This window comes from Mauremys reevesii, linkage group 15, assembly GCF_016161935.1.
Source record: "Mauremys reevesii isolate NIE-2019 linkage group 15, ASM1616193v1, whole genome shotgun sequence".
NCBI classification, from domain to species: domain Eukaryota; kingdom Metazoa; phylum Chordata; order Testudines; family Geoemydidae; genus Mauremys; species Mauremys reevesii.
Genome location: NC_052637.1, coordinates 19,433,083 through 19,460,114, shown reverse-complemented (window position 1 = coordinate 19,460,114; position 27,032 = coordinate 19,433,083). Strand labels below are relative to the sequence as shown.

The window sequence follows — 27,032 nt, the reverse complement described above, 5'->3', positions numbered from 1 at the left end:
TACCGGGTCGTCCGCGCATATGTTCACAGCTCACTGTGCACTTACTCAGCAAGCCCGAGGCGACGCTGGCTTCAGTAGAGCAGTGTTGCAAGCCACACGTCTGTGAACTCCGAGCCCACCTCCAGGGATTCCGCTTGAGTCACCTAGAATGAAATTGACATGAGCAAGCACTCAAACAAGAAATAACGGTTATCTACCTTTAGTAACTGCTGTTCTTCAAGATGTGTTGCTCATGTCCATTCCATTACCTGCCCTCCTGATCCTGAGAGGGCATAGGACTGGTGGGGCCTAATATACCGACGCATGAGCTAAGGCAAAAATCTCTGACAGCTGTGCACGTGGGTGCGCACACACTTAGAATGGAAAGGACATGAGCAGCACATCTCAAAGAACAACAGTTACAAAAGGTAGGTAACTGTTTTTTCTGTAGAGACCTCACATGACACTCCTGGGTGAACTAGCATGTAAATATCATACCCAGGTATTCTAGTAACCTTCATGCATCCCTTATGCCCTCTGCCAGTTGGCAGCAAGAGATCCCTGGGTCACAGTAATGAAGGGCCCTAGGTGGATAGGAGGTCAGCTTTCCTAGGGCCAACACTCGTCTCTCCCTGCTTGCTCCCCTGACCCTTGCTCCCAATGAAGCGGGGGCCTAGGGGGTCCAGGCCCCCCAGCCATAGACAAGGAGGGGAGAGGGTCTTGGTCCCACTGGGGAAGGGGAGGAGAAGAGTGAGTTCCAACCAACCTCCTTAACTTTTTTCATAAACATTCCTCAAAGTGTCAGACCAAGGCTGGCATCTCTTCAACAACTCACCCCCCCCTTCCGGCCCCCGCCTTTAAGGATGGAGTCCTGCTCCCTGCCCTTCAGTTCTGGCCAGCAGAGAGCAAGCGCTGCATAAAGCCCAGCTTCTCCCCTGTAGGGGGCTGCAGTGAGCAGGGCTGAGCCCACAGATGGTGGGGGTACAAAACAGAGTACCCTGGGGGGGGGGGTAAGTAGCGAGCCCCCAGTGTGTGTGTGTGGAGTGGATACATTTGGGGCAAGGAGGGGGCAGAGCTTGAGTCCTGTGGGGAGCAATCCTGTATAGAGCCTGGGCAGACAGGGCAGAGCAGAGCATGTATCATTCATACAACCCCCTCCCCGCACATGCAGCCCTCCCCAGGGAGATAAGTCACCCTGGCCAGGGCACTCCTGGAAAGTGCTCTGGTACTGCGGTGACGGAGCTGGTAGGAGAACCCAGACAAAACTGGGGGGCAGCACAGATCACTGGGGAGCCTGGGGAAGGAAGCCTCTTGGATGGAGCACAGCCCTTGGGAGACAGGAGGGGCAGATGTGACAGGGTGGGGATAATGGAGAATGCTGGGGAAGAGCAGGGGCAGGGCTGGGCCCACATGGGTTAACAGGAGCACGACTACAAGGGCTGATCCTGCTTTGGCCGGGTGCTAAGGTGGTGGGGCTGGGGTGATTGCAATATGCGATTGAGGGCCAGTCTCCTTTGGCCAGAGGCCTGGATCTCTGAGGGCCAGGGCCAGGCATCTGCAAGGACTGGTCCCGTCTCAGCATGCTCCAGGGCAACAGCAGGACTGTACCAAAAAGGGTATTGATGTGCACCCATGGGGAGTCTCTTGCTGCTTGTGGTGATGGAGCCAGACACGATTCTGGCTCTGGAACTCATTTTCCTCATCTTACTGACAGCCCTAGTCCTGGCAGCTCCCCCATGGAGAGCATCCAGGAGCCAGCAGCCCGCCCCAGCCACAGTGATCATCTGGCCACCCACTGTGCAGCCCAAGTGTCTCCCTTCTGGCCATGCCATTGCTCCGCTGCTGGGGCTGGAGGTTTGTGTCACTGGCTGCCTGGCAGCAGATCTCTGCACCCCACATTCAGCACAGCTCTGCAGCTGGCCTGAGCTAGGCCGGGTGCCTGCATGCATGCGGGGGTGACTCGTGCAGCACCAGGACTGCTCAACAACGGGCCTATTCTCTGCTGCAGGAGAGCACAACAAAGCCCCTTAGAGACTGGCTCAAGTGCTCCGGCTTGTACCAGGTGGTGATGTCAGAGACGGGAGCTGGGACCATCCCCCTGCAGTCTAGTGGATGGCTTTGCAGAGCGACATCTTGGGCCAGTTTGCACTGTGGGCCCTGAGCCCACCCAGAGTGAACACACCTGAATGGTGTCCAGCTCAGAGCTGGGGTGGTGGGCCCTGCCCCTCACACCTCTACCAGGACCTTCTTCCAGGACCTGGGGGCCTTGGCCCCTCCTAGGCAAGGCCCTGAGTTCCCCACGGGCAGCCGTGGATTCCAGCACAGGCCACTCGCAGGCTGCTCCAGGCCGTTAGCCCATTTGCAGGTGCCAGTCTGAGGCAGAGCCCGTCCTGATGGCCTGCCAGTGCTGGGGCTGCTCCGTCTGTGAGACAGTTAACAGCAGCTTCACACTCAGTCAGATGTGGCCATGGGGCATGGCCTCCCTTGCCCCTCACTGTCCTGGGGATGTTCCCCTCAGCCGCACACTCTCTCACAGCTTTCTTCACAGTGATATTTAAAAGCAGGCAGCTTAGGCGTGCCAGACACCAAGGGGGTGAGGAAAGTGTGGGGCTAGTGATGTTCAGCCCTGGCCCTCTCCTGTCTCTCTGGACAAAGGCCTAGTCACTTGGCCATGTGATAAGCCAACTGGTGGCACAGGGGGGCTGGGCAGTGAATCAAGGAGTTGTCCTACTATCAGCTTGTGCTGGGATCATCTGGCCCTGGTCCTCAGACCCTGCTGCTCTAGGGGGGTGATGGAGCACAGAACAGCTTGTCCAAATCCCCCTCATTTTCCAAGAGCTGAGGAAAATAACAGTACAGTGCAGTGCACAGGGTGCACTCAGGGCCTCCACTGATACATTGTACAAACTGGGTGCTATATAAACACCCATTGAAACAGGGAGAAATCCATGTTGCACAGAAGACCAGATGAATGGGAAGAAAGCCTGTCTTCTAGTTGTGTGGGGGCAGGGGACTCTTTGTGGAGGGGAGAGGTTTACAGACAACTGAAGGACATAGGAAACCTCTCAGGCACTATGGGAGGGTGGCTGTGCCATGGGAGGGCTGGCAGAGTTCCAGGATGGAACGGGACTGCACTGTGTGGGAGGGCGTGCATTAAAAGCCAGCTCCTTCCTCACAGGCAGGCCCACTTCTAACAGGAGGGCAAAGGAGACATTTGCCTCCTGAACAATCTTCTGGGGGAGGCCCAAATTACTGTCAGAAAGGCCAAAATATGTACAAAGTTCCAGTGTTAAGCAGTGGAACAGGAGACTATATAAATTATAAGTCACAGCAAAATGCTGACCCAGTAGCCAAATGTTGTTTTTTTACACTTAAAATGCAACATTTTCAAGGGGTCTGATTAGCCCTGGGGCTCCTGGAAGGTTGTTTTTTAAATAGCAACATCCAGGGGCTTCAGATTACCCACCTCCCAATTGATGGGACTCTAGCCTGGGCCCTGCTCCTGGTGATTTAATTCTCTTCAAGCAGTCTCATCCAACCTCCATTCAGCAGAGAGAGCTGCCGCCCCCTCAGGCTGTGCCACAAACCAGACAGAGCTGCAGAGGCACTGGGAGCTGCCCCAGCCTCCCCTCTGTGCCTGGGGCCCAAGTGCTGCTGCCAGCGGGTTGAAGGCTGCCAGGGAGAAGCACTGGAGCTGAGCATGTGCACACAGTGCAGTGGGCACAATTAAAATATCTCTGCAACGGGTGAAAACGTTCCAAACATGAAAAACTTCGGAACGGTGCCTGCTGTGTGTGTTTGGGAAGGTGGGGCGACAGACTGGTGTGAACTGTGCCCTCTGTGCATGCATTGGGGGGGCCAGGCTGGTGTGAACGATGCCTGCTGTGCATGTTCGGGGGGGGCAGGCTGGTGTGAACGGTGCCCTCTGAATGAGCGCTGGGGGCCCAGGCTGGTGCGAATGTCACCTGCTGTGCATGTTCGGAAGTGGGGGGCTGTGAACAGCACCCATGTGCATGTTCGGGGGAGGGGTTTGCGAACGGCACCCATTGTGTGAGCGCTGCGGGGTGTGGGGGGGCAGGCTGGTGTGGACAGTGCCGCTGTGTGAGCGCTGCGGGGTGGGGTGGGGGCAGGCTGGTGTGAACAGTGCCGCTGTGTGAGCTCTGTGGGGTGTGTGTGGGGGGGCAGGCCGGTGTGAACAGTGCCGCTGTGTGAGCTCTGTGGGGTGTGTGTGGGGGGGCAGGCTGGTGTGAACAGTGCCGCTTTGTGAGCGCTGCGGGGTGGGGTGGGGGCAAGCTGGTGTGGACAGTGCCGCTGTGTGAGCGCTGGGGGGTGTGGGGGGCCAGGCTGGTGTGGACAGTGCCGCTGTGTGAGCGCTGCGGGGTGTGGTGGGGGCAGGCTGGTGTGGACAGTGCCGCTGTGTGAGCGCTGCGGGGTGGGGTGGGGGCAGGCTGGTGTGGACAGTGCCGCTGTGTGAGCGCTGCGGGTGGGGTGGGGGCAGGCTGGTGTGAACAGTGCCGCTGTGTGAGCGCTGCGGGTGGGGTGGGGGCAGGCTGGTGTGAACAGTGCCGCTGTGTGAGTGCTGGGGGGCCCAGGCTGGTGCACTCTGGGGGCCCAAACTGTAGTTTTCTATCCCATTAGCTCAGCTCACCTGGATCTTTCCCTAGCTCTGTCTCCCCCCCCCCCCCCCAGCCCACAGAGGCTCATAAGTGTGAGACTCTGTGTGCAACTAGAGCTGAGCAAATCACTGAGTTTTTGGTTCAGGGGCCAAACCAAAACATTTGTCCAGAAATTGTGTTTGTTTTGACCTGATGCTGAGGTCCAGTTTTCTTGCTGAAATGAAAACCAAATAATTTTGTTTGTCCACAAACAATTTTTTTCTGCTTTTTCATTTCATTTTGGGTTGTTTTCAGGGAATTCACTTTTTTCCCAATCAGCTAAAGTTGGGAACAGAATGCCCGTTCAGAATGATAAGTCAGAGCAATTCACATCAAACCAGCCAAGCTGAAACTGTTTGCCAGAAACAGGCCTTTGCACTGACAGTTTTTTGCCTAGCTGTAGTCTGCACAGGGTGCAGCTAACTTGGGGAGCTAACATCACGCCGGTTGGCCTGTGTCAACCAAACACCTGCTGAGTAGGGTGCATGTTGCACATGGGCTTGTATCTCAGCTCCCCATCATTTCCCAACTAAACCTCACAAACATTCCCCCCAGTTCTACACACTGACTGTCCCCTGCAGTGCTTTCCAGTGCAAACACCAGCTCATCCCTCCCCAGGCAGCGCAGCAGCCCCCATGCAGATTGTCATCACAGGAAACAGGTTTGGCCTGGAACCCTTCCAAGAAGCTTGGGGTCAGATATGAGCATAAAGGATGTTTGGGTCCCTGAATACAGGAAAGGAAAGCAAAAGGGGGCAAATGAGCCTGCTTGTTGTTTGTCTCACTGAAGAGTGATTCCAACAGTGACTCTCAACCTTTCCAGACTACTGTACCCCTTTCAGGAGTCTGATTTGTCTTGTGGACCCCCAATTTTCACCTTGCTTCAGAACTACTTGCTTACAAAATCAGACATAAAAATACAAAAGTGTCACAGTTACTGTAAAATTGCTGACTTTCTCCTTCTTACCATATAATTATCAAATAAATAATTTGGAATATAAATATTGTACTTACAGTATACACAGCAGTATAAACACGTCATTGTATGAAATTTTAGTTTGTACTGACTTTGCTGGTGCTTTTTATGTAGCCTGTTGTTAAATGAGGGGCATGTCTACACTGCAAAGTTGTCGACAAAACTTTTGTCTTTCATGGGTACTTAAAAAGCTCCCCTGCAAAAGACAAAATTTTTGTCGACGCAAGTGGCAGTGTGAATGAGGCTTTGTCAGCAGGAGTGCTCTCCTCAGCCCAGAGCCCATACCTCCTCCTGCACCCCAACCCCCAGCCCTGAGCCCCCCCAAACCCAGAGCCCTGCACCCCCACCCACAGCCCTCACCTCTTGCTCTACCCCAACCTGCAGTCCCCTCCCGCACTCCAAATTCATTGGCCCCACCCCCCAGCCTGGAGCCCCCTCTTACACTCCCAACCCCACCCGGAGCCCTCACCCCCGCACCCCAACTCCTTGCCCCAGCCCAGAGCTCCCTCCCGCACCCCTCATTTCTGGTCTCACCCCAGAGCCCACACCCCCATTTAGAGCCCTCACCCACAGCTGAGCCTCCTTTTCCAGCCCAGTGAAAGTGAATGAGGATGGGGGAGAGCGAGCCACCGAGGGAAGGGGAATGTAGTGACTCGGGGGCTGGGCCTCAGGGAAGCGGTGGAGCTAGGGTGTTCAGTTTTGTGTGATTAGAAAGTTGGCAACGCTACCTCCATTGCACTGTGGGCCTGGCCTGGGGCGAGGGACCAGAGCCTTTGTTGCTCTGTGAGCCTGGCCTGGCGCAAGGGACCGGGGCCTCCATCGCACTGTGAGCCTGGCCTGGAGCGAGGGACCGGAGGCTTTGTTGCTCTGTGAGCCTGGCCTGGGGCGAGGGACTGGGGCCTCGGTTGCTCTGTGACCTGAGGTGAGGGACTGGAGCGTCTGTGAGGTTGGCCTGGAGGCTTCAGGGAACAGGCTTCGGGATGACCTAATGTCTAGCGTGGGAGTGGGGGCTACAATGTCTCTTCCAGAGGCTGGTGGAGGAATGGGGAGTGGAAATTGGGCAAGGGGTTTTACAGGGTCTTGCAGCACTTGAAACTTGGGTGCAGCACCAGGTCTGTCTGTGGCTCTGGCATCTCTGACCCTGTGGTACCATGCTGCAGCCAGCGTGCCGAGGGATGCAGTGGGCAGGCCAGTACCAGCCCAAGAATCATACTAACTAGGAGTTGTGTTGGTTGCCATAACAACTGAGATGATGTGCTGGAAAGCTCACATGACCCGCTCCACTTTCTAAATATAAACCTGCTTTCACACAGTGTATCTGAGACAAGGGGCCAAATATTGTGCAAGAACAAGCAGGGGAAAAGCAGAAATGCAGAATGGAGGAAAATATTGAGATAGGCACAGCTGGGACCCTGTGAATTGCATTTGCATGTTATGCTCTGAGTCCGGGCAACAAACGTCCCAGGGCCATGTGGCCCCTGGAGTGGGCAGCAGCGACATGGCTATTCCTTGTGTTTTTCAACCATTGAACATGTTTCCCTTTTTTGGCTGAGCCCTGAGAAGGGCCTGCTCCCCTGGCCACTGGCGCTGTCCAACTGGCACTGGCATCAGGGCTCCTGCAGAGGAGTAGAGCGTTTGCCAGTGTTGCGAGGGCTCCTCTTCCTCCTTCCTCCCTGACCCCTCGCTCACTGTTCTGGTGAGGTGACCCACTTTTAGCTTTGCTCTGGGTCACCCAAAGGCATCTGATCGTTTCTCACCTGCATCTGAAAGTTGGTGGGATCTTGGGCTCCCACTGCATGCCTGCTGTGGGTACCAGTGTGAGTATCTCTGTTTCCCTGGGACCAGGCCAGGCAGACTGCATGGGCATTGCATAGCAATGCACCCCACCCTTCTTGAGTGTGGAACCTGAGCATGCGATCTCAGTGTGGTCAGGCCCTGCCTGTGTGGCTGGAGGTTCTCTGCCCTTTGCTCTGCTGGTGGCTGAGAACACTGCTCCCTGAGGGTGGGTTTCAGGAGGCCCCCCAACGGTGAGAGAAGGCTCTGGCAGTCAGGCAGTGCTGGGGCAGGGCTCCTCTTTCTCTCTCTGCTTCCTTTGGCTCCGCTGCTGGGGTCTGCTCCCTCCTGCCTTCACAGCACTGCTTCCACTGCGCTGGAGGTGTGAAAATACTCAGTGCCTCCAGCCACTGCCAGCCTCTCTGCTGCCCCAGTCCTGGCTCTGCTGCCCATGTGCCTGCCTTCGCCTCTGCTACTGCCACATCCACACCCAGCTGTCCCCCCACTTTTCTCTGCTCTTCCAGTGCCCCACTCCTGGTACCACCCCCCCCATCTCTGCATCACTGCTGCCTTGTGTTGACTGCTGACATCCCTGTGCTCATCTCTGCCCCTTTGTTGTTCCCACACCCACCCCTGCATACGGTTGCCCTCATGCCTTCCCCAGCATTCCTGCACACCCTGTGCTGTGCTATTGGCTTACGAGAACTCCAGCCACAGTGATCAGTGAGGGAACGGCTGGCTCACCCTGTCTGTTGTGTGGGGGCAAAGCAGGATTGGTCCCTGCAGGACAGGACGATGTCTAGTGTGTTATCCAATTCCATTTGATTAGCTCTAGCAACTGGGATGGGGCCTCCCTTTCTTAGGGCCTTTCCTTCCATGCCTAACAGCTCCAGCATGGAAGTGAAGTAGCCAGCGTATCCCCTTCCCTAACTTTGCCCTGTCACTGGGCAGATGGCACAGTGGGAGCTGCAGGCCTGGCTTGTGCTGATGGCTCAGCCACGGTCGGACTATTTTGAACCAGCCAAACAGCCCCCTTGAGTCTGGGAGATCGCAGGGTCCATCTATTCTGCAGCCATAGCCCTGTGGCAGCAGGCCTCAGAGTCTGGCTCAGCTGCCTGGGGCTCACGAGACAAAATCATGAGTAATGTGGGCAAAGTGGATAAGGAAAAGCTATTTACTTATTCCCATAATACAAGAACTAGGGGTCACCAAATGAAATTAATAGGCAGCAGGTTTAAAGCAAATAAAAGGAAGTTCTTCTTCACGCAGAGCACAGTCAACTTGTGGAACTCCTTATCTGAGGAGGTTGTGAAGGCAAGGACTAGAACAGCGTTTAAAAGAGAACTGGATAAATTCATGGTGGTTAAGTCCATAAATGGCTATTAGCCAGGATGGGTAAGGAATGGTGTCCCTAGCCTCTGTTCGTCAGAGGATGGAGATGGATGGCAGGAGAGAGATCACTTCATCAGTGCCTGTTAGGTTCACTCCCTCTGGGGCACCTGGCATTGGCCACTGTCGGTAGACAGATACTGGGCTAGATGAACCTTTGGTCTGACTCAGTATGGCCATTCTTATGTTCTTATGTGCTACAGGGCTAAAAATAGCAGTGTAGACATTTCTGCTGGGTTTCAGAGCTCAGGCTCCACTAGATAGCTGCAGTGACCTGTGTTGGGGGGTTGTGAGTGGTGAGTCAAGTCCTTACAGCTCCTCAGCTGGGAGGGATTAGAAACACATGCCAGAGGATGGTTCTTGTTACTTCTAGTCCTACCCCTTGTGCCCATTACACACCCATCTCCTTCCTGAGTTACACCTGCAGATATTTGTCTCATTCCCTAAGCTTTACATCTCCCCTTGTTAGCACACCAGGCTGCCTGGGACAATAGGAGCCAGAGACTTGGATCTGTTTCTCCAGGCTGCTCTCCGCATCTGCTGCCTTGCTCGGAACTGCTCCCAGCTGGTCATTGTTTTCCCAGTGATGAGTTGCCCAGAACAGACCCCATTGTTGCAGGTGCATTTGCACCTCAGCCCTGTATAGAGGGACGAACCTGTCTCTCCCCTGGATGCCTTTGTGTGTGCACTTTAAATATCCGTTTACGCTGGTGCTCTATCACATTGCAAACTCATGTCTAATTAGGTCCTCAGGATCCCTGTTGCTGCCTCCAAGCTTCCTCCCTCCCATGCAATAGGGGTGTGGGGTCTGTTACCCCCGAAGGATCAGTGGCATTTGTCCAGCTGGAATCTTAGAGTGACACTGCTGCTGGGGGTCACTTTGTACTGCTTCTCGGCCCCCACTGAGGGTCAAAGATGCTCCTAATTTAGTGTCCTGTGCAAATGTCACTAGTGCCCTTTCCTAGCTCAGCTGAGAACATGTGACATCAGCTGGCACCGAGCACATGGGGGCGGGGGTTGGATGTGCTAACTCGAATTGTGTTTCTCTGGCAAAGCTCCAGCCCTGACTTTGCGAGCATGTGCTGTGAGCTACCGCAACTCTGGTGACTTACACAGATGTTTCCTCTCTAGGATCCCTCCTTTTAATGTGGCTTTTCCTGTCGTTTGAAAATGGGAAACATTTTTTCTCTGTTGAGCAAGCTGAACTCATCTCACAGGGTCACCCAGCTTGGAAGGGCTCAGGGGCCACGTGCAGCACGAGTTCCCGCAGTCAGCTTTTGCTGTGCGAGACACCTCCACCTTGTCATGGCTAGAGAGGGCTCAGGCTGGCAGCCGGGCTGTGAAACTCTGCCGAATGCACTGAGCAATACTGGCTTCTCTGGGTACTGGCAAACCTCCAGGGAAGAGTAACTGCAACAGGACCCTGCAAATAATCCCTGGGTTGGGTGGAAGTCTGAGAGGAAGGGCAAGTTCTGCAGGTAGCCTGCTGAGCCAGCTGCCCTGCATGGACGCTGGCTCTGCTGCAGGGCTGCCCACATACAGCACAGCCGAAGTGCTGGGAGTGAGAGGTGGCAGCACAGGCCTCAGCGCTGCGGCTTCTGTTCTGCAAGAGATGCTCTTGTTCAAAAGGAATGACTCTGGGCCAGTTCTCTGGCCTGGTGGACAGGAGGTCAGACTACACAGTCACAGTGGTCTCTCCAGGCCTTGGAATCTATAAGACTCTATTAGTTGTCTTCTCTTGCTGAAGTTCAGATACCCGTATTGGGGGTGGGTGGATGTGTGATGCCACTGGAGGGCTAATTGTCAATGTGCTCTGAGAAGTTACTTGATTTCTCGTCCTGGTATATTGGCCATAATGGAATGCTTCTGCCTGGGTCTCCCGAGCTCGGAGTCTGGTCTCTGGTTATGTGGCTGTGGGAGCTCTGGTGCAAGGTTTCAGTGAAAGTAGTTAGCCCCTCCCCCACCACCTTCCAGCGCTTCCTGTCTCTCAAAGGAGCTGTGTTCAGAGATGCTGACTTCTTTGTTTCTCGCTGGGATCTCTCCCACATTTGCTGCCTCTTTCTCTGTGACAGGCTGTGATCTTAGCTCCTGGAGTGGCAGGGGCCTGCCTACATGTCCTGACAGACAACGCTTGACTTGGGGGGGAGAGGGCTTGTCAGGGATGGCAAATCAGGCATGGAGTGATTGTCATTAGATGTCCTGGTGCCTCCCTGATCTGGCTGTGGGCATGTAGTTCCCTGCAAACACTCCCAGGGTAGAAGCTTAGGGGCTCAGGGTTGGAAGTTTCAAAAGAACTTTTTCCAAATGATACTGTAGCCCTTTTTCAGTTCTGCAAGTGCAGAGGGGAGTAGGAGGAGTCCCTGCAGTTACATGTCTTTCCTGCTCCTACAACTTTAAAATCCCTTGTTTCTTCCAATGACACGCTGCAGACAGTTAGTTCCTTAATGGGCCAATGCATTCGGGTATTCCCCTGCAGGAGACAATTGTCACTCTCATGCATGAGAGGAAGAGGCGGAGTGTCTATTCTTCTCCCAGCTCTGCCACACTGTCATAGCCAGAGATTTTAAGGCCAGAAGGGACTCAACCAGACTGACCTCCTGCAGAACACAGTCCGGAGAACCTCGCCCAGTGACGCCTGCATCCAGCCAATAACTTGTGGCTGAGTCAGAACAGAGCTGTTGGAAAGAGACAGACAGCCTTGATTTACAGACTCGGAGAGATGGAGGATCCACCAGGGCCCTGGGTAAGTTGTTCCAGGGGTTATTTACCCTCACAATCAACAATTTGTGCCTTTGCTCCCGCCTCAAATGTCTCTAGTCTCAGCTTCCAGCCATTGGCTCTTGCTCTGCCTTTGCTGGCTAGACAATTTTCTCCTTGTGTAGGCACTTCTAGACAGTGATTTCTAATTCTCATCAATTATCCTGTCAATAATTCTCCTGCCATAGAAGAACTGGAAACCATCATAATAAAAAGGCCTTGAAAAATCATACAAATGAGAGGTGGAAAAGGCTTATTAGGTCAACTGCCGCATCTCCCTCCTTCCCTTGTGCCTCTGCCAGGGTTTCAAGATACACAACTGCCAGTTGTAATGGTGTTGCAAAGCCCAGGAACAATGCTACATACTCTCGAGGGCCATCTTCTGATCCTTTTCAACTAACCTACTAGTTTACATCTATCAGCTGGCCTGCTGGGTGACTAGGAGGTCGCTTCGCCGCTCTGTTCCTGTCCCTCTCTTGTCTGTCTGTCTGTTTAGACTAAATCTTCAGGGCAGGAGCTGGCTCTTAGTCTGTGTTCGTACAGCCTTAGTTCAGCCCTGTCCCATGTGCATATGGACCAAAGCTTTACACCAGCCAGGTTGCTGGTCATGTTAACCAGCCCTGTCTCGTTATGTCTTGTACTCCCCTGCCATTCTGGCTCCATCTCGTGTCTTTTGGCAGCAATCTGGGGCAGGGACCATCTTTGTGTCCTGTTTCTGTGCAGCACCGAGCTCAGCAGGACCCTGCTACCTGACTTGGCTTCCTAAGTGCTACAATAACACAGATAAATAATACTAATGAATTATGATGCAGTCTTTAACAATGCTAGTTGAGATGTATGCAATGAATGCATGAAGTGGGTGTGAACAGGACAAATAGGCAGTGTGGCTGAAAATTAATGCCTATTTATGTAAATATATGTAATTTAGAATCTACTGTTTTATGTTGGCTCTCGACCGGACTCCTCCAGGCACAAAAGTATCTGACAGCCATTGCTGCCTTCCCCCCACCCCCCAGAATGCACCTGTGCATGTTGCACTTCCAGGAGGTGCAGCCCCAGCCCCAAATTCCCCCCTCTCCTGGGAGGTGGGCTTTGCACTGACTGTGCACTGGCATCAGGCAGAGCAGTCAGGGAGAGGCGCTGTCAGTTGAACTCTTGTCTTTGTCCTTTATGGTCACACCCGGAATGTATGCCAAACAGGGGAAATCATTTCTTTCCCCCTAGTCGATCCCAGTCATTTATACGCTTTAATAAGCTCAGAGCTGCTTTCATGTGGGCTTGTTTATGTCATTTGGCATATTTGTTTGTCTCTCTGTATTAGCTTAACCTGATTTGTTTGACTCTCCGTATTAGCTTAACCTAGAAGCAGGACAACAATTACATGCAGGGGAAGGAGAGATTGTCATTTCAATTTGGGATTCAGAAATCATCAGGAGAGAGTAGTTGAGGAATTTTTTTTAGTGCTGTCAACAAAATCTTTGTACAGAAAGACTTAGGGCTGGGAGTACACAGCAGTCGTTTAGGGCGGAATACATTTACAGGGATGATGTCATCACCCAAACACAGGCGTTATGAACCCAGGACATTCAAAGTATGAAACCCAAACACTGATAAAGTCCAGAAATGCACGTAAGGCACCCAGACTGACATAACTTTGACCTTTGGTGACAACATGCGGTTCGGAGCGGGGGAGGGGATCCTTGAGTCCAACATTCTCTGCTGTTAGCAAATACTGTGAATCCCACTAGCAAAATATGTGTCACTTCCCCCCTCAAGTGGTTGGTTAACAGAGAGGATAACAGCCTATTACTGCTACCAGTTACTCAGTAGCTCAAGTGGCTGAGGTCTGTGCAGCAGATCTAAAGGTCTCAACCTTGCGGATGACAAATACTGTGGTCCTGCCATTTACATTTGTTTGGGTAGAGTATTGCTGGAAGGGGATCAGCTAAATGGAGACAAGGGAAGGAGGAGGGGACGTTGGCAGGAAGAGCTAGGGAGGGTGACAGGGCAGGGGAGATGGAGGAGGGCAGTAAGAGGGAGGCAGGCTGAGGTGAAGAGACTGTGAGTGAAGTGGTGTGAGGGGGCTGGACCAAACAGTAAATCAGCACAGGGCAGAGAATGGCCAGGGTGCAGCAAGTGGTATCATCAATGTCCAGTGGTTCCTGCCGAAGCACCTACTGAGTGAGGCTGCTTCTGTGCCTTCTCCTCCTGCCTTTTGTGTCTTTGGCCTCTGAGGCTGGCTCCTCTCTGGAATTCATTCTTCCTCAATCCTGCCTGGTTTAGGGAAGAAGAGCACTGCCTGGGCACTACTGCCGGGCTGTCTCCCTTGGGCCGAGGATACAAAGAACTACTCCTCCTGTGCACTGAATGGGACAGGGTCCCGTGGAAAACTACTCTGTGAGGAGGGCATTCAGCGCGTGCACACACGCACACAGGGCTGCAGTAAGATGAGGTGGGCAGCTGTAAATCAGCGGTCATGGCTTTAATACATTTGATAGTGATCTGAAGAGATGAACTCTCAACCTGAAATTATTTTGAAAAGTTCACCTCTCGGCTCAGCTTCACCGGTGTGCGCAGACTGCCACATGCTACTGGGGAGCTGTGTAAAACAGCCAGTGCATTGCGAATTGCATGAGTGCGCCCCCCACTTCCTCCGTCCTCTTGTGCTTGATGTTTCCCTGCACACCCCCTGGAAATTCCCACTGACCATGCCCCCTCCATTCTTCTGAGCCTTCTGTCTGCTGCATCCCCTGCTGACCCCCTGCCTCGTCTTCCTGCCCTCCCTGTGGGGTAGATCTGGTACAAGGGGTAATGGCTGAGAAGAAATATTTAGGATTAATGGTAATTTTTCGCCATTATTTTACATAACAAAGTTTCTCTGTCAGCAGAGGTGGCACATAAAATCTCCATCAGAGAAACACATGAAGAATTCCCTCTGTCAAAAGACAAGGGGTGATACAGGGCATTACAGTTCTTTAAGTGCCTATTTTACAATGAATCTTAACTCCTCAGCTAATTAACAGATTAACTTTAATCCATTCTGTGCTCAGAGTAAGTGCTGCATGTTGGGGGAGGAGACACTGAGTGCTTTGTACATGCCGAGAGGGTGAATCCCTGCTTTGAGTGCAAAAACCAACTAGTGGGAAGGGATCCTGTGGAGGACTAAGCCTTGAAGGTCTAGACCTGCAGCTCCTGTCTTCATGTATGATTTTATTGTGGTGTTATGGATCATCCTTGCCTCTCCTGGGACTGTTTGCAATTCAGGTTGTGAGAGTCGGGGATACTCCCTTGTGCATAGTACAGCCCTTGTACATAGTACATCCCAGGCAAACATGCTACTTCTTGGCTATGGGAAGCTGCAAAGCCAGGACTCCTTACTTCTGCCCAGCCCTTGGTGGCACTGCACTGGGTGTGTGGGTGTGCCAGTGTTGGTGGGAGGCTTGGCAGCATGAAGCAGAACAGCACATTCTGCCTGCCTGACCCAGCCCTGCCAGCCTCCCCCTCCCCCTCCCCCTGCCCCACCCACAGCTTGTCCGTGATATGCCACTTCCGCCTCTGCTCAGTATTTCACAAGCAGGATGTTTTAAGCAAAGTTGGTTCCTCATGCTTCCAGGAAAGAAATAACCATTCCCCTGAAATTTCTCTGGCACGTGATGTTTCCAGCATATGGACACCTCCACACAAAGTGGCGATTGTCTCTGACTGAAGGGTTGTGTTACAGGGAGCGCCTTCGCCCTTGTCTTCTTGCCCTGCATAAACTGTGCTGATTGCACAAGTTGTGCAATGACAATGCCACTGATTTTGAGTTCTCTCCACCAATACCACTATAGTCCCTGTGCAGCAGCCTATTACAATATCCTCTGAGGCACTGCAGGAGCTGAGGAGAATGGAGGTCTCCGTTCCCTGAGGCCACTGTGTGACTTGGTGCAGCTAGCCCTGTTCCTCTCTCTCCCCCCAGGCACTTCCTTCCTGTGCCTCTTTATCTGATTTGGGCTGATGATCTATTTATCCCACCCAGCCCGGTTAGCTAATTACCCCAATCAGCTTCCTCCGGGGCACAGATTGGCAGTTAAGTGATCAGGGTGCAGGCTTCCCTGTTCACTCCCTGCACTCTGTTCCAGTGGTTTGACACAGTGTGATGGGTTTTCCCAGGGTGCAACCTGAATTGAGGTACTGCTGAGCCCTCTTTGCCACCAACCTGGGCTCCCTCTCACACTGTGATGTTGTTGCTAAGCAACAAACATCTGTCAGCTCCTGCATTTACACAGGCATCCACAGGCAGGGACACACCCAACTGAGTTACGTGAATGCTTCTCCCAGCCACTCATAAACAAACAGTAGGGAGGCTCCAGCCAGTTCCCCCCAGCTCCCCAGCCTTGCACCCCAGAACTGTACCATCTTGCCCTGGTCAGATGCCTGAGCTGTGTACATTTATAACCCAGGTTGCCCCTCCCTCACTGTGGAGAGAACATGCACCAGTTTTTGTTCCTGAGCAGATTTCCCAAGCACTTCAACCAAAACACACTGTTTTACATAAAACATAAAACAGGTTCTTCTTTGAGTGGTGTCTCTGTGGGTGCTCTACTCTAGGTGTTGGTGCATCCCTGCGCCACAGATCGGAGATTTTTTGCAGCCGTACTCGGTCCGGGGAGGGGCACGCACAGGAGCTGTCTCGTGCAGCTGTTGGCGCCTCCTGTAGTGCACGCACCCCGACCGTCCCCTCTGTTCCTTCTCAACTGTCCTTGGCTGCTGACGGAGCTCCACAGCTGTGCTCTCCTTGATACTTTTGGGGTGGGGGTGGGGGCGGAAGTTATAAGTTACATAGGAACTTCTTATTAGTCTATACATAGTTCCATAGATTCATTAGTTCCTCTTAGAGGTTTTTCTTAAAAAAAAAAAAGGTGAGATCTTTACTTAGTTCTCAATTTAGGAATAGCTCTACAGTTTACCACTGCAATTAACTCCCACCCTTATCTATCGAGAGTGGGGAGAGGCTTAACTGAAGTCATGCTGGGCTCAACAGGATTTAAAAAGTGTGACTCCTGCCGTGAACCGATGCCAGTCTCTGATGGCCATGCATCCTGCATCTGCTGTCTGGGAGAAACTCATATCTCCCAGAAAATGCATACATTGCAGCAACTTGAAGTCAAGAGCAAGACGTGATAGGGATCTCCATTTGAAAATGCTTCTGATGGAGAAATCCTTCCAACCTCCACAAGAGATGTCCTCTAGGGATCTCAAAAACCAAGATCCCTACGCGATAAGGCTCCAACTTCCAAAACTATCAGGAAGCAAGCTTCGACCTCTCCAACAAGGGACTCTCACAAAAAGAGAGCTTCCCTAGCAAGGTCTTCACCCTCAGTGCTCCACTCATCCAGAGAGCACTTATGAGGCACCAGGCTCCTCCGGCACTGTCCCTCAGTGGACCTCTGCCGAACCCCAATGCGTGGCACCGGAGTCGAGACGTCAAGTCTCCTCCACAGCACCCACCACCCTGGTGTGGAGAGCAACCAGGAGCATAGCTAGGGGGGTAGCGAGGGAGTGGCCACTCCCCCACCAAGCACAAGTGGCACCTTTTTAATTTTACTCATCCAGGAGGGGAAAAAAAAGGCCCCACCCACTGCGGCGCTCTTCCTGACGGGGCGAAGCTTCGGGTCTTCGGCGGCGGAACCTTCACTCCCTTCGGGTGTCTTCGGTGGCACTGAAGCTTCATCGCCAAAATGCTGCCGAAGACCCGTGGAGCAAGTGAAGGTCCCGCTACTGAGGTGCCGCTGAATACCCAGAGCGCTGCCCCGTTAGTAAAAGCACCGCAGTGGGTGGTGCCTTTTTTTTTCCGCTCCCCCTCTTCCCTCCACCTGGCTACACCACTGAGCGCAACACAGGCAGCGGCACTGCGATCAATGCTGCCACCACCGGCACTGACTCCAGACTTGATGCTGGCGAACAAGCCGAATCCGGCACTAGTCAGCGCTCCAACGGTCGACTGCAACCCTAAGGTGGGACCAGCGTAACTCCTACATCATGCAGACATAGCGGTTTCTTCTGCACCGCAGTCACCACTACTTGGCACCAATCACTCCCCGAGCTACATAGCACAGTACCATCCTTCATCTCCTGCACCGATCTCCATGCATAGTGGTGAGGAAGGTGATGTGCAGCACAACCGCTTCTCCTCTCAACATTCATTGCCATCACAGATGAGACCTACATGGAACGCTATGAAGCCTAAGCGTTAATCCCTCTGAGCATTTACAGTCCTGGTATGCACAGCACTGGCCTTACCTGCTATCACCTTACCCCATGCAATGGCCACAATGGGGTCCTTGGGCCACATACTAGAACCCATATTCTGGCCCCCCTTCCCCAGCCAGAAGAGGATTCAGAGTACATCCATCCTTACCACTCAGAGAAACCTCTGACCCCCCTGAGACAGAGCTAGAAGAGGAAGAGATACTATCACAGGAAGACCTGGATGATTCACAACCTGCCCCACACTCATCTTCCACACCAGAGGAAGCGGTGACTCCAAATACCCTGATAGTACCATATGACCTGAAATCGTTTCAAGAACTCTTCAAAAGAGTAGCAAACAGCCAAGAAATTGCCTAACATGACGTGCAGGAGAAACAACATAAGTTGTTAAAAATCTTACAGCTGCCATCATCGGCCAAGATCGCCCTCCCCATGGATAGGGCCATAATGGAGCCTGCGGAGGCCATATGGCAAACACCAGCATCGGCACCACCCACCAATAAAAGGGCTGACAGGAAATACTTTGTTCCAGCCAAAGGCATGGAATTTTTGTTTTCACACCCTCAAGCCTGTTCTCTGGTAGCAGAGGCTGCCAATCAGCGCAGTAAACAGCCTCATTTCTGCTCCACAACACAGGATAAAGAACACAAGTGACTGGACCTCTTTGGGCATAAAGTTTATTCATCAGTCACCCTTCTGCTCAGAGCTGCCAACTATTCTGCTCTACTAGCAAATTACAATTACTCTAACTATAGTAAAATACAAGAGCTCGTGGAAGACCTCCCCGAGCACAAATGTCCTCAACTCAACGCCATCATTAATGAAGATCAGATAATAGCCCGCACAGCACTGCAAGCCTCAATGGATGTAGTGGACACAGCTGCCCGAACAACTGCAACAGCTGTGGTTATGAGAAGAACATAGTGGTAGCAAGCTTTGGGAATTCTGAAAGAACTACAGCTAAAAGTGGAGGACCTTCCCTTCAATAGGGATAAACTATTCTCATCTCAAACAGACGACGTGCTCCATACCATGAAGGACTCCCGAGTGATGCTGCATACGCTAGGCATACACCCACCACCTGACAAATGCCCACGCTTTACACCATACCAGAAGTCGCGAGACACCTCGTTTAACTGTCAACCACCATGATACTTCACTCAGAACAGACCCAAACAATGGGCATAGAGACGACAAGCTCCAAATAACCAGGCCTCGTCCAACCATCCATCTACATCTAAGCCACAATTTTGAAGAATTGGTTCAGGGTATGCACGACCTCACGACACCTCTAGCACCAACAGATACTCCATCCCACAACTTTGGTCATTGCTTGCACCCATTTTACAGTGCCTTGGCTGCGATAACCACAGATCAATGGATATTAGAGATCGTACAATCTGGCTACACCATCCCTTTCACAACCATCCCCCCCACCCTCCCCCTTCCCCATCCCTCCTCAGGAACCCCTCTCACGAGCACCTTCTGCAACAGGAAGTAGACTATCTCCTACTGCTGGGTGCTGTAGAACCAGTACCACACCAATACCAAGGGAAGGGTTTTTACTCCAAATATTTCCTGACAGAGAAGAAAGGAGAGGGATGGAGACCACTCTTAGATCTCTGAAAACTCAGCAGGTTTGTATGCAACCACAGGTTCAAAATAGTCACTTTGGCCACAATAATCCCAGCGCTAGATGGGGGGACTGGTTTGCAGCCCTCAACCTCCAAGATGCATATATCCATATTACCATTCATCCTGCCCCCCAGATGGTTCCTGCGGTTCACAGTAGGACCCAACTACTACAGTGTCCTTCCCTTCAGACTATCCACTGCTCCCCACGTAATCTCAAAAACACTCGCGGTAGTAGCAGCATATTTATGATGCAAAGGAGTCATAATCTTCCCTTATTTAGACGATTGCCTACGCAAAGGTGTCAATTGACAAGAAACGGCATGCATGCTGAAGACCACGATAGACTTGTTTCACCGGCTAGATCTACAGATAAATGAAAATAAATCCACCCTGGAACCAACCCAGTGACTGGAGTTTATCGGAGCCAACCTAGACGCCATACAAGCCAAGACAGTATTACCAAACCACAGATTCACTACATTGACAAATCTTATTTCCACAGTGACCATCAGCCCACAAACTTCAGTGAGGACATGCCTTCAGATTCTGGGACATATGGCAGCTACGACTTTCGTAGTAAAGAATGCCAGACTCCATATGCGCTGTCTGCAGCACTGGTTGAGCACGGTCTATTCACCCAGCAAACACTCTCTCAACAGACGTGTGACACTACCACCAAAGGTTATCCTCTCCCTACAGTGGTGGACACAACCAAGGAATGTATGCTCAGGGATTCCTTTCAACAAGATCCCTCATCAGTGACTATTACAACAGACGCCTTCTGATCAGTTGGGGCTCTCACCTGGGTCACCACAATGTACAAGGCAAGTGGTCCATGACGGAAACCTGACTACATGTCAATCTCCTGGAACTCCGTGCAGTACATAATGCATGCCGCCACTTCCTTGCTATGCACAGAAGCCATGAACTTTTGGAACTTGTGCATCCGCAACAATATAAACATCACAGCATCATGCCTACCGGGATGCCAAAACATTACAGCTGACAACCTCAGCAGGTACTTCTTACAGGAACATGAGCGAGAAATCCACAACAGTGTTCTCAGAATGATATTCCAAAAATGGGGTCACCCAGTAATCGACTTGTTCGCCTCAGCAATAAACTACAAATGTCCACTCTTTTGCTCCAGGGCAGGCCTGGCGCTGGGGTCATTAGGGGACAACTTCCTTATCCCGTGGAATGCATGGCTCATGTACATCTTCCCGCCAATACCACTGATCCCACGGGTCATCCGCAAGATATGACTCGACAGCGCATACATCATTCTCATTGTCCCCACATGGCCCAGACAGACTTGGCCCCACAACCGCTGCCCTTACGGACGGACCTCCTGTCCCAGAACAAGGGTCTGACACTCCATCCAAACCCAGCGAAGCTGCATCTCAAAGCATGGCTCCTGTGTGGTTCCAACATGGAGAATTGAACTGCTCGGGAAAGTAAAACAGGTATTACTAAATAGCTGTTGCTCACCACTAGAAATACTTACTGCCACAAGTGGGGAAGATTCTCCCTTTGGTGTCAGCAAAAACAGCTGGCTGCCACCAAGGCGCCTCTATCTATGATCCTAGACTACCTACTAGAACTGAAGGAAACGGGGTAAACCATAAGTTCTATTAAAGTACACCTGGCTGCCATCACGGCCCTCCATGAACAGATAGAAGGAGCTTCAATATTCACTCACCTGATTACACTGTGCCTTCTCGACGGTATACAGAACATGTACCCAGAAGCACGCCAACTTACACCACCATGGGATCTCAATCTTGTGCTCAAATGACTCACAAGACCACCCTTAAAACCTCTAGCAACCTGCTCCCTCCTTCATATGTCAATGACAGTCGCATTCCTAGTGGCAATCATGTCTGCAAGACGTGTCAGCGAAATAAGAGCATTGATGGCTGAACCACTGTACACGGTATTTACCAAAGACAAAATCATGTTATGTCCTCACCCAAAATTCTTGCCCAAAGTGGCTACACCTTTTCATATTAACCAAACCATATGCTTACCTGCCTTCCATCCCAAGCCACATAAGGATTCTCGAGAAGCAATGTTACACATGCTAGATGTCAGACGGGCTGTAGCCTTCTACTTGGACAGAACTAAACCATTTAACAAGTCACCGAGACTATTTGTCTCTACAGCAGAGCGCTCCAAGGGCTCTACAATATCGACCCAGAGACTCTCCAAATGAATCTCTTCCTGTATTCAAACTTGCTACCACCTACATAACAAAGGACCCCCTGTGGGCATCAGATCCCACTCAACACAAGCCATGGCAACATCAATTGCATTCTTGAACAATGTCCCCTTAATAGACATTTGTAGAGGTGCAACCTGGACATCAGAGCACACTTTCACAAAGCATTACTCTATCAGCCAAGGCCTTGTCTCGGATTCTCTCATTGGCCTCACAGTGCTCTCATCACACGCTTATACATAACTCCGAACCCCTGCCACCCCTGGTGGGATACTGCTCTTCAAGCACCTAGAGTGGAGCACCCACAGGGATACTACTACTACTACTCGAAGAAGAATTTACTCATCTTGTGCAGTAATGATGGTTCTTCAAGATGTGTGTCCCTGTGGGTGCTCCACTACCCACCCTCCTCCCCTCTACTTTGGAGTTACACAGCCAAGCTCTGTGGTAGACAAGGAACTGAGAGGATGGTTGGGGGGTGCGCGTGCTACAGGAGGCGCCAACGGCTGCACAAGACAGCTCCTGTGTGCACCCTTCCCCTGATGGAGTACTGCTGCAAAAAAATCTACGCTCTCTGGCGCAGGGATGCATTGTCTCAACAGTAGGCAGGGGCAGGGTGAGGTGTCCCCCTCCAAGGCCTGGCAGCGGAATGGCATTGGGAAACTGCTTGCCAGGCTGCAGTCTCTGGCTGGCAGCACAGGTGGTTTTGCCTTTTGGGGGGTGTTGCTGTCACCAAGGCCCCTGGGGAGGTTTTGTTCAATATCTTCATTAATAATCTGGATGATGGGATGGATTGCACCCTCAGCAAGTTTGTGAATGACACTAAGCTGGGGGGGAGAGGTAGATACGCTGGAGGGTAGGGATAGGGTCCAGAGTGACCTAGACAAATTGGAGGATTGGGCCAAAAGAAATCTGATGAAGTTCAACATGGACCAGTGCAAAGTCCTGCACTAAGGACTGAAGAATCCCATGCACTGCTACAGGCTGGGGACGGACTGGCTAAGCAGCAGTTCTGCAGAAAAGGGCCTGTGGATTACAGTGGACAAGAAGCTGGATATGAGTCAATAGTGTGCCCTTGTTGCCAAGAAGGCTAACAGCATATTGGGCTGCATTAGTAGGAGCATTGCCAGCAGATTGAGGGAAGTGATTATTCCTCTCTATTCGGCACTGGTGAGGCCACATCTGCAGTATTGCGTCCAGTTTTGGGCCCCCCACTACAGAAAGGATGTGGACAAATTGGAGAGAGTCCAACTGAGGGCAACAAAAATGATTAGGGGGCTGAGGCACATGACTTATGAGGAGAGGCTAAGGGAACTGGGCTTATTTAGTCTGCAGAAGAGAAGAGTGAGGGGGGATTTGATAATAGCCTTCAACTACGTGAAGGGGGGTTCCAAAGAGGATGGAGCTTGGCTGTTCTCAGTGGTAGCAGATGACAGGACAAGGAGTAATGGTCTCAAGTTGCAGTGGGGGAGGTCTAGGTTGGATATTAGGAAACACTATTTCACTAGGAGGGTGGTGAAGCACTGGAATGGGTTACCTAGGGAGGTGGTGGAATCTCCATCCTTAGAGGTTTTTAAGGCCTGGCTTGACAAAGCCCTGACTGGGATGATTTATTTGGTGTTGGTCCTGCTTTGAGCAGCGGGGTTGGACTACATGACCTCCCAAGGTTTTTTCCATAAATCTTCTATGATTCTTTCACACCCTCAGGAATGAGACTTTGGCTGAACTTTAATGGATATGCCAGTCGCTCCCAGTGAGGCCGGGGAAAGGCCGAGATGCTGTTGCCTTGTGAAGGAGCAGCCAGGGGGAGCATGTCCAGCAGCACTTTCTTAACTCCCCTTCCCATGAGATGGGAGGAAGGCTGCCAGGTCACTTACTCTGTCTCTATACTGGTGACAGTGATTCTTCCTCTCCGTCTCTATTCAGAGAGAGAGGGGTGTGTCTGCACAGTGCCCAGAACAAGGAGTCCCTGTGGGGCCTGGAAGCAGAGCTGTCACGCCGATAGCACACAGCACTTACCCCAGCCTGGCAGCAGGGAGGGCAGAGCTGCTCCAGCAGGGCTCTTTTCTTTTGCAATGTTACATTCCAGCAGGCCAGGCATTGTGCATGGGACTGGGCTGAGACAGTTCCCCAGCAGGACCAGAGGGGACCCAGAAGGTCATAGCGACTGACAAAGCAGCACTTGTTCGCTTGGCCTGTGCAAGGAAAGCAACTGGTCAGTGGCACAGATGTGGCCATTGTGCTCTACCACTGCACAGCCACTCTCATGCTCCCAGAAGCTTTGCATTTGGGCCGTCTGGAGTGAATCCTGTGGATTCTCAGCCAAGAATAAAGCAATGCTCAGAGCTTTTCACAGGGCCCTGGAAGCAGGCCCCAGTCTTGCTTGGGGATTCAGCCATGTCGTGGAAGCTTTCCACATCCAGAGCGAGCAGGCAGTGAGCTGACTTCATCTGACAACTAGGTCCTTTGTCCTTTCCCTGCTCGGCCCCTGAGCAATGCAGAGCTGCGGCCAGCCCTGTCTCGGAGAAGATTCCCGCTGGGGAGCCACTAGCTCCGAAATGGTAAGTGAGGGGTGGAGGTGGGTTGGCTTTAACTAGGAGGAGAGCTACTCAAAGGGCCTGGGCTATACCTGGCAGTGCTCTTCAAGGCTCAACTGGAAGTCTAAATGTAGTCAGAGCCTCCTGGGGGAGGGACTGGGAAAGGAGGCTCTCTCCTAGGCCTTCCACTGATCCTGAGAATCAGTGTGGGGGGATAATTCCTTGTCAGCTGGAGCTGCGGGAACTCTTGCTGTGGCTGCCTGAAGCCCACAGCAGGTGTGATTCCAGCTACAGAAACGGTGAACCTGGCAGAACAGAGTCCAGCTAGTGGAATATTTGTCGAAACAGGAATCAGCTCATGTCAAACAAGACATGCTGACCATCGTCCATTTGGAAGCCTGTCTCCTGCAGGCTGCTCATGAGCAGCAGTGTCCTTCCAGACACTAGACTGTAGCAAGGCCAAGCATAGGATCAGTGACATCGCAGCATTTGGAAACCAAGATTGATAGAAAGTGGAGATGAGGAGCCCTCTCTGAGTCATGGCTGGGAAACCATTCAAACTAGGAATAGGCATTTTTGTTTGGAAGATATAACACAGAGTGGTGGCTCTGGTGATGAATGAGAGAGCTCGTGAGGGTGAGCAAAGCATGGCTGGCGAGGGAGTCCTAGGAGGAGAGTCAGCTGAGAATACTGCTTATCAACTGGCTCCACAGCTGGCGGTCAGAGCAAAGCAAACAGCTAAGCTCACTATGTGGAGCACCACCAAAAGGCAGCAGCCACCTATAGGAATGATCACACACTGCACCGACAGTGCGGGCAAGGAAGCTTTGCCTAGGGAGCTGGGCAAACTGGGACTTGGTGGCTGTGATGGGTTAGACCCCCTCCCCCCGACTTCTGGGATGCCACCTGATGTACTGGGCCCTCCTGCTCCACTAGCCTGGATTCCCTCTCCCTGTTTTGCTGAATTAGGCTCTCCATCCTCTTGCAGCACACACACAGGGCCACACCCAGCTGCAGACACAGACTGAAGTCAGCTCTGTGTGAGAGGATTCACCCAGCATTCTTGTGTACACCTCTTTTGGGGAATAAACCCAAAATAATACTGTCTTGCGCTGTATAGAAAGATCTGCACAGTGCAAGCTCCTAAAAATTCACTCTCTCCCTCAATGTGAAAAGAAATATGCACAACGTCTTCCCCCCACACCCCAGTTAGAAATTGCACAAACTGGGTTTAATAATAAATAAAACAAATGTATTAACTATAAAAGGCAGATTTTAAGTGATTAAAAGGGATAGCAAACAGAACAAAGCAGATTACTGAGCAAATAAAACAAAACACACACACTAAGCTTAAGATCTTAAAGAGACTAGTTTCAAGAAGTAATTTCTCACCCTAAATGTTATTTTAGGCCAGTTGCAGAGTTTTTGTAGCTTAGAGTTCCAGTTATTTCTTCTTACAGACCAGACCCTGTCTCAGTCTGGACCCAGTCTTTCCCCTCAGGTTAGTTCCTTTGAACCCTCAGGTACTTTCAGGCATCTTTCTTCTTGGGTAGGCAATGGAGGAGAGACCAGATTGGCCCCCTCCCAAGCCTTAAAAAGGATTTACCTAAGATGGGAAACCTTTGTCTGATCCCCATCCCCCTATCGAGGAAAAGTACCAGCAGTGTCCAAGGTGGTATTTTGTATCAGATGATCTTATCACCTGACCTTGCAGTGTCAAAGCAACTATGAAACCAGGTTTATTTGCAATGTCCACAGGAAGGCACTCCAGGCAGATAGGAGATCCACATCTTCAAAGACTCATTGTCTTTTTCTAATGGCCCATTAAGGCTGATTGCTTACTGTCTGGTGGGCGTTTCCCCAAGTACACACAGTTGTAATTGTTATATAGTCAATATTCCTGACTTCAGGTACAGAAATGATACATGCATACAAATGGGATAATCACATTTGGTAAATCATAACCTTTCCAGTGATATCTTACATGAGCCATCTTGCATAAAGTATATCTTATGTCATATTCATATCCTAACCATATTTCTATGAAGAATATGGGGTGTAATGTCACAGTGCCAAAGCCTCTTTAATTTTTAGTGACCCCACAGTACCTTGTATTTTAAGATCCACTCAAAAGCCCCCCAGCCAGAGAACTCCTTGGCATTCCTTGCATTCGTGATGGGCTCCATGATGTGTGCAGGCAGCAGACACTAGTGGGGCATGAACATGCCACCTCCCAGCCACCAATCAGTCTGCACAGATCTAGTAACCAGCTCTCCAGCCATGTGCTGCTTTCCAGAGCTGCCTGAAGTGGAGACGCTCTCATTGTGCAAACAGCTGAACGCTAGACTGCTTCAAAACCTGCTCATGCTGCAATCAGGAGGGTGTCACAGGAGAGTGTCCCTCACCCCACCCCCTTGCACAGCTGATACAGTGGTGCCTCACAGTCCCAGAGCCCATGTGGGAGTCCTCTGTCTAGGAGAAAAATCCTGACTTGTCAGACAAATTGTGTGTCATTGATTTCCTTTGAAACATCACTATTAATTATGCCAAAGAGTTTGCTGTAACTCTCAATAGGCAAGAACCTGGTGCTGCTGGTGGCCTCCTGTCCAGCAGCCGAGCTTTTCCAAATGGGAACATCGGGGGCTCATTACGTTTGTGCTGCTGCCCACCTGTGCTGAGAGCTCCTTGTTTCTTTTCCAGAGCACACCCATCCCCCATTTACAGTGACACTCCCAGCCAGAGTGGAGAGGGCTTGGGGACAAGAGATGTCTTGTCACTGACTGGCCCCTAGTTAATGGGAAAGGGAGGGCCAGTGTTGTGCTAACTGCACCCCAGCAAAGCTAGTGAGCCATGGCAGAG

At 51.7% G+C, this 27,032-nt stretch overlaps 1 protein-coding gene across 6 annotated transcripts in view; it reads left to right on the top strand.

Moving 5' to 3' along the window:
- Nucleotides 1-27,032, top strand: part of GAS7 (growth arrest specific 7) — a 222,686-nt gene that overhangs the window by 71,750 nt on the left and 123,904 nt on the right. For 3 of the 6 annotated variants that reach the window (XM_039501447.1, XM_039501442.1, XM_039501441.1), the window contains exon 1: nucleotides 11,158-11,514. The exons of the other annotated variants lie outside the window; for them this stretch is intronic. Coding sequence is in view for 2 of the 3 variants with exons in the window: in XM_039501442.1 (XP_039357376.1) it covers nucleotides 11,491-11,514 (24 nt within the window). In the remaining variant the exon portion in view is untranslated. Of the gene's footprint in view, nucleotides 1-11,157; nucleotides 11,515-27,032 lie in introns of those variants that run through there. 6 annotated transcript variants of the gene reach the window in all.